Raw genomic sequence first — 11558 nt, forward strand, 5'->3', positions numbered from 1 at the left:
GGAATGACAAGACTTCAATTCAGTTATAGGAAGCAATTGGTACGTTGTCATTTTGACATCTGCATTTTAGCATTCTGTTCATTGAAAAATTAGTTATATAAAAATGTGTTTCTATTTAAACCACTACCGGTCAGGATAAAAAAAAATACACTTTTTTTCATTGCTCTGAAGAGAAGTTGGTATGCGCAGTCTCATATGCCCGAAAAATACTCGATATTAGGGTGGGGGAAGATGTTAAAATCTTATTTCCAAAATATGTCAATGAGATGAAGTACCTTTCCCATTGTCAATCTTGGCTACATGTGTTTTGTTTGCCCCAAGACAACCTTGTAATCATTCCACAATCAGACTTCGTTATCTGAGACCAACCCAGATGGCTATCCATCGTATAACATCTTGAACTACAACGGGCTTTGATTTCCAGGGCAAACAAAGATTATCACCTGAGACGACGCAACGACAGTACCCAGAGTAACCACTATGCCAGGCATATATTTCCCTCAGTCTGTTTACCTTCAGGGTATTTGATCATTATCCAGGTTATCATTCTCTTCAGCTGGGGCATACACTGACATAGAGAGACTCTTCTCTAATATTCTGGTGATACAGCAGTATATCAGTTCATCAGAGGGGAAGAAAAGAAATGTTTTGAATTACCACATTAAATAGTTATGATTATACTCTCTAGATATACTAGTATGTATACGCGAACAAATAAATCAAAACAATGATTCAAAACAGGGTGCATACAACTGTGTGAGGTAAAAGGCGGGCGATATTGTGTTTATGTGATCTTTCCAAATGAATCTGTTATCAATTGTAATTCCTGACAGCTTTAAAGATAATTCATGTTTAATTACAGATCTTGCTAAATATGATAGTGAGGAACTTTTGAGTCTTGAATTGAAGTGGCATGTCTTGTGCACTCAGAATTATTCAGAATTTCTTGTCCATTTGAAAAGTGTACTAAAGCTATAGGGAAAGAGGCAAGGGAGAGGGGGTGGGTGGGAGGGGGTATTCCCCTTCCAAGGAAGAACGATTTTGCATTTTAAGAATTGTAATTCTGGTGCACTCTCTTGGTGAAATATTTGCACATAATCTTACTTTTGAAAAGGTTGAAAGGGAGCGGCTTCTTATATTATAGTTATAAGCAACTTCGTTTTCTTTTCTTCTTTTTTTTTGCCTCCCAAATCTTGGGGCTGGGGGGGGGGGACAGACCCCTTCCCCTCCCCCTCCCCCCCCCCCCCCCCGCTACGCTGATGCTTTGAGCGTCTTTAACCTGGTTTTCACCTTTGTGATAGTATACCTACATCATAAGGGGTTATACACTGTCTACACAGTGCAGCCGTATGCAAAGGATAGTAGACCCTCTGTAACGAAACATCATCTAGACAGTAAAAATACATTTCAACTTTATCACTTTGTTTATTGCAAAAATAGTGCCCCACAGAAAAAGACGGGGCATGTCTATGGACTTATCCGTCAACAGTAAATAAACCATTAAACATTACTATACAGAGAACTTTGCTCAGTAGTTAAGGGGCCTATAGCCACATAGTATACAGTCTGATCTTAACGTTCGAAAGGTAGATAAAGTGGTGAACATGTATACTTGTAATTTATGTAATATATGTACGTAAACCTGGCCAGTATGGTGGCTTGGTAGACCAGAAGTAGAATCGTGCATGTGGTAAAACGTTGATAGATGAGATACAGAACGTTGATATACTGATAAATAGATATACATCGGAAGAATATTTGGTAGAACATAGAGATAGAATGTTAAACTTGAACGTGTTTATAGTAGAAAGTGTTCAAAGAGCCCGGTAGACCTCTTCTATATCCATTCCTTACAGTTCTTTATTCCTCAAATGAAACAAAAACCCAAAGAGAAGATGTGGATTGAGTGAAAACAACATTAATAGTAGAGCACATTAGCAAAAGTTTTAGGAAAATCGGACAATCGATGCAAAAGTTATGAATGGTAAAGGTTTTGATGTTGGAACCGCTGGATAAGGAGACCACTTGAATTTATGACATCATGTGTAGACAACAATGTGAAGAAAACATAGAGAAAATTCAACATGCTTTCACTTTTCTAGCGTAATGAAAGAGCACTTGACTAACCGCTTTCAGAAAGCAGGGGGAATAATTACTACCCTTAACATTATGTCAGTATCAAGTTGAGGGAATGTGTAATTTTCATGAAAAACGAATTTTTGTGGAAATATATTTATTATTTTCTTTATATTTTTGTCCGCATATGATGTTATAACCTCTAGTAGTCTCCTCATCCAGCGGTTCCAACACCAAAACTTAATTTCAATTCATAACTTTTGCACCGATTGTCCGATTTTCCTCAAACTTTCACTGATGTGTTCTACTAATGTTGCTACTTTCACTCAATCCACATTGCTCTGTGGGTTTTGGTTTCCTTAGATCCTGACAGCGAATTGTGTGACATCTGTGTTGATGACGAGATGAAGAACGGACGTTTACATTCTTTTCGTAAAACTTGAATATTCTAAGTTTTATTAATTTCATTGTTTTTATGTTAATTGATTCATACTGTGCATAATTTGAATCAATGAGACATTTCCTCTTGCACATTTTGTTCTACTGTATATCTGTAGCAGGTGTTTTTTTTTTTCTGTGCATTTCATGTTTTGCCTTTGCTATGTACCAAGTTTGCAATTTTGGAAGATTAGTTGGTTAACTTAAATGGGCTTCTCGTGCTTTAAAGAAAAGGTGAAATGAATAAAAAACAATAAATAAGGTCAAGATTGGGTCCGATAAATTGATATCAGTCAAGTGACGTAATGATGACCGGTATGTACTCCTTTTTTCTGTGAGAAGAGCGTTGGTGGACTTTTCCCCCTCTGTCTTGTTTATGGCACGTTTAGTCTCGAAACTTTTCTGAAAAAATGGGGCATAGTGTACTGGCTTGTTCAAAAAAAAAAAGAAACAAAAAAAAACCTTCTTTTCAGAATATGCATATCATACAATCTTTGCAATGTTCGTATCACTCAGCAAAAGATGATCATTGCGTCTCTTTCAGTTATTTTGACTGGTTTCCGCAATTTATTCCCCTGGTATTTACAGCAAATTCTTGGGGAAGTTGATATTTGGCACGTTTTCAATTTGGACTCACCCAAACCCGCAACCTCCTCCCCACGGACCGGAATCGCTCCTGGCAGATTTGGTGCTAAAACTATATGCACAATCATTGTAAGGCCAACAAACTTTCGATGAACTTAACTCCATGATGCTGATGGGTATTGATACATTTTATTGGGTTCGTATGTCTCGTAATCAAAGGTCGGGCATTATAAATCCTAAAGGTACTGTTAACCATTGGAGCAGTGATTTAAAAAATGTAGTGAGTTATCACACTAGATGCATAGTGTAGGTCAGTTGTATTACAAAACAGCAAAATCTTGCAATAAAGCCTAATATACAAGGAGATATTATTATTTTTCTAAATAAGCCATAACTGTAGACGGTTTATTCTAGGAACAATTTTGTTATAACTATTGTTCACATTCATTATACTGATTAACATTTTTACAATGGTTGTTTCTATCCCTAACTCATATTTTAGAACTACGTGTAGTAAGAAGCAGCAAAGCTGAGTTTTTGTTTCATGTGCAAAATGGTAAACGATGCCTTTAAAGGTACATTACTTCCATTTACTGCACTTTTGACATCTCAGTTTATGTCAGTGTCAATGAAAGCTTCCATTTTTAGAAGCACAGCGAAGACATAATAAAGTTGTATTATACAGTCCTTCCAAATTTTTTACGCCTTTCGTCTATTCGTTGACATCACCCGAAGGATGTTTTGTGGTTAAAGGTCAGTATATTTACTACCAACAAAATGGCTGTAAGAAAATTGGTCAGAATGCAGTTTTACCTCTTCGTGAAAGGTTTGATAAATACTATTGGAGAGAAACTCTCCTGTCTAATACTCACGATTGATGTGTACTACAGCGTTGACATTTGTATGTTTGATCACTAAAAAAGACTCGTATGTTTGCCGGGTCAAAGATTCATTGGCAAATCTCTGTGCAAACTCTAACCCCAAATGATAGATCTTCTTTTCAGAAAATTTTCGAAGAAGCAGTTTCAGTTTTCATAGTTAAGATTATATGAGCAGAAAGTTGTCTTCACAAGTTCTTGTTGTGAATTTCTTTTCGTCTTGCAACTGTATACGTTACAGAACATTTTATTGTTGTTGCTGCTTAGGGGCTGATAAAGGCAGGCAATAAAATCAACCTTCGAGTTTTAAGCAAATAGGTAAGAGAGAGAGAGAGAGAGAAATACCTTAAAAGGCCCCTCCCCCATGACAGCCTTCTTCCGTTACCACCGTGTGAGACATGTGACTGTGATTGTGCATATTTCATTATGCATCGATCATTATCTGTTGTTTTCATTCCATTTCTTCCTCAGCGATTTAACTGCGTTTCTACTTCCATCTAGAGCTCGTAACGAGTTTTCCCAATATTCTCTCCTTCTAAAAGAGACATATAGTTTCATGCCTTCTATTTTCCTCTAAAACGTGACACTGTCGACGTAAAAAGCGGGCGCTATTGATTGCGCGTGCCTTGATAACTATAGGTTTAGCCAACAGGAGCTTCGCTTTCTTGCGTTGTCTTTTCTTCGTGTCGTTCCTGTCCATCACAGACGACGGTCAGAACACTCTCCAAAATTAGTCTTTGCAAAATCTGCAAGGCGAGAATGACGTAAAGACATCAGCGATCGATGCGAATTTTTCCTTAAAATTAAATCAGTAGAACAGGTTAAAGAATTAAGTTTCTCGTAATTTCCAGTATCTTTTTCTTTCATTTCAGTTTCATCAACAAACAAAGAATAATAATTATCGTTGCCCTAAAACTATTCATGTCGACGCTTCATTCAAACATTAATCAGCAAAGTATTCTGAAGATGTCAAGAAAATCGATGCCTCGCTCTTGTTGGATCAATTCATTCCAGAATTGAGCCGTTGGTGAACACAACCCCTTAAGTTTAATCGAATCACAAACCACGCATATATCATGACTGTCAAAGGGTTTCTCAGAAGACGACCGCCATAATAATAAACCGAATACAGTGAATTAACGTTTCAACTCAAGTGGGTCATGCGACTCTTTTATTCAACCAAAGTACGAAAAGGAAGAAAAAGGAAGAAAAATACAAAACAATTTTTTTTTGTATATAAACAAATTGTTATATTATCCTCCTTTCTGCTAAGTCCCTATATAAGCGCATGCATTTCTACGTATGAAAACCCCCCTATGAATCAAGTCCCTACATTATCCATGGCACTTTCCCGTTGTCGATAACCGCGCGATGCCTGTACAGGGTTGCTCATGCGAAGCCGGATCCTGGCGTCGGATACGCGGTTCACGCGAGGTGGCTGACGCCTGTTCCTGCAGTCCGTCGCGGCGTGAAGCGTATACGGGTGTGGCAGCACGGCGTGGCCGGATACACACGGTCGATTGGCGTGGGTATTGTCCGGTTCGCGTGTGTCTGCCTGGTTCTGTCCACAGCGGGGCGTGGGATTACTCGAAAACTCAAAGACTGGGCGGTATCCGACTCCGGATACGTCCTCGGACAAGTCCGGATACTCAGTGCCTGGATACGGACGGCTATGAATATAACAACAATCCCTTGTCAAAATACATTTCTACCCGACTATTAATCCTCAACTCCTATAATACAACATTTGTGTTCACCATTGCAGGACTGTGTTAAGGTACAAGTGTATCCGAACATCCTCAGCTTATTATCACATTAACTTTCTTCTTTCCTGTTCATTTTGACCTTTCTTACAAAAGAAATATAAAAGTTTGTGGCACATTTCGGTTCTGTTGCAATAAATTGCCACACATTGAAATGCATAAGCAAAGCTATACTCAATTGCATGAACCTCTGCGAGTAATTACAAATTCACACCATTAATGGGACAGTTATCACCACCCAGCGATAGAATTAATCTACCCAACACTACAAATCTCTCCCGTAAAAGCTCACTCTTTTCTAGCTGCTTTTACTAATCTTGCATATAATTGTGCTCTTTACACTGTATCTCTCGTCGATTTAACATTCATGTCCGAATTTCAGAGAAAACATACTTTCGCTACCATTTATTTCTGTGTCTGAATCGATTCACAGCTACGCTTTATCGATCCTCATACATATCGTCCTTGGCGTAGATATGTGTATCAACACAAATCGATAATATTACTAATATCATAATTATTACAATTTTCAGAAAAAAATGTCGTAGCAATTACACCCGCAACAAAACTCATCGTTCAGGATTAAAATCTAATTGCTATTTCTTTTACTCAACCGATCTCATTTTTGACGTAATACAAATAACCTACCCTCTCGCTACCGAACCAGTCCTCCTTCTGGCTTACATATTTTGGCTCATTACGTACACAAAAACAAGCATCATTTCAAGCTATATTTCAAGAACCTCACGTGGTGTATTTGCTTTATACTCTTTAACATTAACATTTCTTTATTACTATTCTAATCGATTAAAAAAAAAGGGTTTCTTTCCTACCGGGTGCTAAATTGAGTAATAATACCAAATTCTGCAAACTTACAGCTTCTCGGTTCCTTTTCCTTTTTGAGTGACGGCCCGCGGTGTCTACGGGGAATGCACCAAGCGACGCAGCCGAATTAAATGCAATGATGCTCAGGCCCTGTTCTTGGCTTGTCAACCCGTCTGCGCACCTTCTCGCCAGCAAGCCTCAAATGCAACTGTTCACTCTCACTGCTCACTCACTTCACACTCACACCCTAACCATACATTCCTGTCACATACTATTCAAATCGTATTTAAATTATTATTCCAAAATATTTGTCTCCAGATCACCAGCTCCCTCTATTGACACCAAAACAAACTATACTCTATCCCCAATGTCAGATTCATTTTGACAATTTACCCCCTTTTTCAGAAAATATTTTGGTGAAATTAGATTGCCCGTGTGACCTTATCATTCTACGTACTCTGTGTATAAACAGAAAAACGCTGGTTTGGACATTTCTCTGTTACACCTTTTCATCCTTGTCACTGTTTACCTGACTCCTTACTGATCAGTGCTACTGCTGGATGCGACTCATGTAGTCGGCTCCAACGTTCTCCTTCCCCTTGATAGCTTCGATCCGATAACGGAACGGCTGCAGAGCGAGAGCCCACCGCATCACTCGTCCGTTGGCGAGCTTGCCTCGCCGCATAGCAAGGAGGGGCTCGTGGTCGACTTCGAGGACGAACTCCTTCCCGTAGAGATACGGCTCGAACTTTTGCACTGCCCATATGACAGCAAGACACTCTCTCTCAATCGTCGAGTATCTTCGCTCTCGATCGAGCAACTTCTTGCTGGCAAACGCTACTGGGAACTTTTCGTCGTCAAATTCCTGAAGTAGCACAGCACCGATTCCGTTCTCCGAAGCGTCAGTTCGGAGGAAGAAGGTGCGATCGACGTCTGGGAGATGCAAAATGGGTGCATTTGCAATCTTCCCCTTTAGACACTTGAACGCATTTTCTTGCGCTTCCCCCCATCTCACCTGGTTTGGTTCCCCCTTCCGAGTCAGATCGGTGAGGGGTACCGCGAGGGCCGCGAAGTTCGGCACGAACTTTCTGTAATAGTTCGCTAGGCCAAGGAATGAGCGGAGTTGCCTCTTGGTTCGCGGTCGTTCTGCCTGCTTGATGGCCTCTACCTTCTCGGTCCGCGGCTGGATCTTGCCTCTGCCGAGTTGATGCCCAAGAAACTCCAGGCTCTCTTGCCCAAGCAAACACTTCGACGGTTTTGCCTTCAGACCTGCCTGGCGAAGACGCTTGAAGAGCTCTCGCAGAACCTCCAGGTGTTTTTCCCATGTGGTGGTGTGCACTAAGATGTCGTCAATGAAATTGTGCACGCACTCCATCCCTCGAAGAAGCTGTCGCATGATTCGGCTAAAACTAGCAGGGGCGTTTATCAACCCGAACGGCATGGTTCGGAATTGGTATAAGCCGTTTGGCGTCACGAACGCCGTGAGGGGCTTAGCCCTCTCTGTAAGCGGAACCTGCCAGTAGCCTTTGGTCAGGTCTAGCTTACTGAAATAATTGTCGTTCGCCAGTTGGGCGAAGATCTCATCTTGGTCGGGAATAGGCTCGGCATCTGGTACCGTGACCAAGTTGAGTTTGCGAAAATCGCAACAAAATCGGTTCGTACCATCCGATTTTTTCACCAATACTATCGGTGAAGCGTAAGGCGACGATGATGCTTCGATCACTCCGAGATCGAGCATTTCCTTTACCTCGTCGTCGACTACTCTACGGAGAGCATGCGGAAGCGGGTACGGCCGGGACTTGATCGGTCGTGGATCAGTTAACTCGATGTCGTGGCAGCCTAGATTCGTCACGCCAGGCAGATCAGTCAGGACATCGGGAAAGTTTCCGATCAGTCTCCTCAACTGTCGGCTCTGTTCGTCAGACAGAGTGCTGCCTAACTTTACGTCGGCTACCGTTTGCGTCTGCTTGAGTGTTGGCGTCTGGATGAGGTGCTCATTCGACGTGGGCTCGGGGCCGAGGTCGTCGACGTCCTCGCCTTTCTCGTCTTCCTCGATGACGGATACGCCAGCGACGTCGTGGCTTACCAGTCCTGCTGCATCTTCGTCGTGGCGGCGATGATACTGCTTGAGCAGGTTGGCATGAAACGTCGTCGTCCTCGTCCCGAGGTCGATCCGGTAGTCGAGCTTTCCAATCTTGCCTACTACCTTAAAGGGGCCCTTCCAGTGCATTAAGAGCTTGTTGTGGTCGGTTGGTAGCAGCAATAGTACCTCATCTCCGACTTTGAATGACCTGGGTCTCGCCTTCCTGTTGTATTGCTCTCGGTACCTGTCATGGGACTGTTTCAGATGTTCATGCACCATTTTGCATGTGTCCTCCAGTTTCTCCCTGAGATCCATGACATACTGATATGTCGATTTTGTTTCTGGCTCTGGGTTGTCGTCGGTCCATAGCTCCTTCACAATCATCAGAGGTCCGCGTACGGCTCGTCCGTACAGGAGTTCAAATGGCGCAAATCCCGTACTCGCCTGTGGAGCCTCTCTGTAGGCAAACAACAACGCGTCAATGTACCGATCCCAATCCTGGGGACGCTCTTCGCACATTTTCTTCAACATCTGCTTCATGGTCCCGTTGAATTTTTCCACCAGACCATTACAGGCCGGGTGGTACGGAGTAGTGGTGATGTGGCGGATGGACATCAGTCTGCTCACCTCCTTCATTACGTCGGACATGAACTGCGTTCCGCGATCCGTTAACATCTCATGTGGGAAGCCTACTCGTGAGAAAATCGTGAACAATGCTTCCGCGACTGACGTGGTGTCGATGTTTCTAAGGGGTACTGCTTCAGGATAACGAGTGGCGTAGTCCATGAGTGTCAGTATGTATCTGTTCCCGCGTGACGTCACCGGCACTATCGGACCCACAAGGTCTACCGCCACGCGATGAAATGGTTCGTCTATCAAAGGCGTGGTTCCGAGGGGGACTTTGCTCACCTTCCCTTTCTGCAGAGAACGCTGACACACATCGCAGGATCTGCAGTACCTGACGGTGTCTGCTCCAATGCCGGGCCAGAAGAAGTTTTGCAAAATCCGCTCCGTTGTCTTGTGTGCGCCGAGATGGCCTCCGAGTATCGACTCGTGTGCTAGACTCAGAATCTGACGTCGATATTTGCGAGGAACCACCAGTTGGTTCGAGACTTCCTGCCGCTCGCCGCATCCTGCTCTGAACTCGCGATACAGCAAGCCCTTTTTCGCAATGAAGCGTGACTGATTCCCATTTCGGCTCGTCTTCACCTCACTACTCTCCGCTTGTTGTCGAATTTTCTCCAACGATTCATCATTGCTCTGCTCACGACGAAACTCGTCGGCTGTTGCAATGTCTGCCTGCCGTGGCACTTTCATCGCTCGTTGAGGTTTGGCTGCCTCCCTGCGCTGTGCCCTAGTCTCCACGGCTAGCCCACTATCCGCCTGCCAGCTGCTATCCGGGTCGTTAGGCTCACGAACACCTGCAACATTGCCCAGAATAACATCGTACACAGGGTTATTCATGCACAGTACTTCTAACTCACCAACGAAAAAGGGAGAATCGATCATGACTGTGGCGACTGGGAACTGCTTCTCGGAGCCGTCGATCAGGATGCATGTCCGTTGCGATCCGGTCATCTGATCCGCTCTCACCAATTCCGTGCGCACCACCGCTGTCGAACAACCGCTGTCACGTAGTACGTCCACGTGCGTTCCGTTTACTATGCCTTTTCTCACAGGCATAGCTCTAACTGGCTGCTCTCCACACGCAACACTCATCAGAGGCAGATCCGAATCCGCTATCCGGATATCCGGACTTGGCTCTGCACAAGAAAAACATGAATCGATTACGAGGCATGCGTTACCGTGCTCTGACATTTGACGCTTACCCTCTGAACCGCTGCTACGAGTCGATACCGGGCTAACATCTGTCTCATCCGGTCGACCAGCTTTTGCTCCGGTTCGCATTTCCGGAGTGCGGTTGTCGGGCTTCTTGTCGTCAGCTTTCCGGTTCGGATCCGGTTTCTGTCCACCCTGGATTCCGACTGCAGCCTTTTCTTTCCTGGTCTCTCGGCTTCTGCAATACCTGGCGATATGCCCCTTCTTTCCGCAGATGAAGCATCCGTCCGGGCGGGGAGTCGTTGCTCCTCCCGGTTGGGGTCGAGCATCACCTGTGGTAGTGTTAGTACGAGATTCAGGTTTAATGTGACCTCGGGACTTACCACCCGTCGGCCCTCCGAGATGCCATCCCGAGCGGGCCTCAATGAACCTGTCGGCGATATCCACGAAGTCGTCTATGTCAGTCGGCTGTCTCTCTTTAATGAACGTCTCCATATCCTTGGAGCAGACGTTGTAGAACTGCTCGATGAGCACCAGTTGCACCATCTCCTCGAAGGTTGGCTTGTGGCCGGATAGCTCCAACCATTTCTCGAGATAGCTCCGTATCCGTATCACGAACTGCGCTGCTGTCTCTCCCGTTTCCGGCTTTGCCCCACGGAATTTCCGTCTGAAGCCGTCGCTAGTGAGAGAGTAGCGCTTGAGTACTGCGGCCTTTACTCGGTCGTAGTCTTGTGCCTCGTCGTCATCCAGTCTCGAGTATGTGTCTAATGCTTTACCTGTCAAAAGAGCACTCAAATGAACGGCCCACACATCACGTGGCCAGTGCTGAGCATTAGCGTACCGTTCAAACCTGTGTAAATACACATCTAGATTATCTTTCCCACACTGAAATGCTGGAAGTTTTGGAGCCCTAACTGTATTTATTTGAACTCGGTTACTACCTCTCTCTTCTAACCTAGCCTGTTCTAACTTAAGTTTCAGTTCAGTCAGTTCCTTCTCTTCCTTCATCCTCTGTCGCTCTTCCACTCGTGCCTCTCTCGCCTTGTCCTGTTCCGCCTTAATAAACTCTTGCAACTCTGTCCCCTCTAACCCTAAGGTCTGCCCTACCTTGGCTAACTTTTCTAGATCCAT

At 44.0% G+C, this 11558-nt stretch overlaps 1 protein-coding gene across 1 annotated transcript; it reads right to left on the reverse strand.

Annotated features, from left to right (window-relative positions):
• Positions 1-5298: 5298 nt before the first annotated feature.
• Positions 5299-11558, reverse strand: LOC139724426 (uncharacterized). Its single transcript, XM_071635573.1, has 2 exons — positions 7120-11558; positions 5299-5647 (listed from the first exon to the last, which is right to left on the reverse strand). The coding sequence occupies exons 1-2, from the start codon at positions 11556-11558 to the stop codon at positions 5299-5301; spliced, it is 4788 nt and encodes a 1595-aa protein (XP_071491674.1).

The sequence above is a fragment of the Diadema antillarum genome, unplaced genomic scaffold (assembly GCF_040938485.1).
Source record: "Diadema antillarum isolate AM-2024a unplaced genomic scaffold, OU_Dant_1.0 scf00000015, whole genome shotgun sequence".
In the NCBI taxonomy this organism is placed as follows: Eukaryota; Metazoa; Echinodermata; class Echinoidea; order Diadematoida; family Diadematidae; genus Diadema; species Diadema antillarum.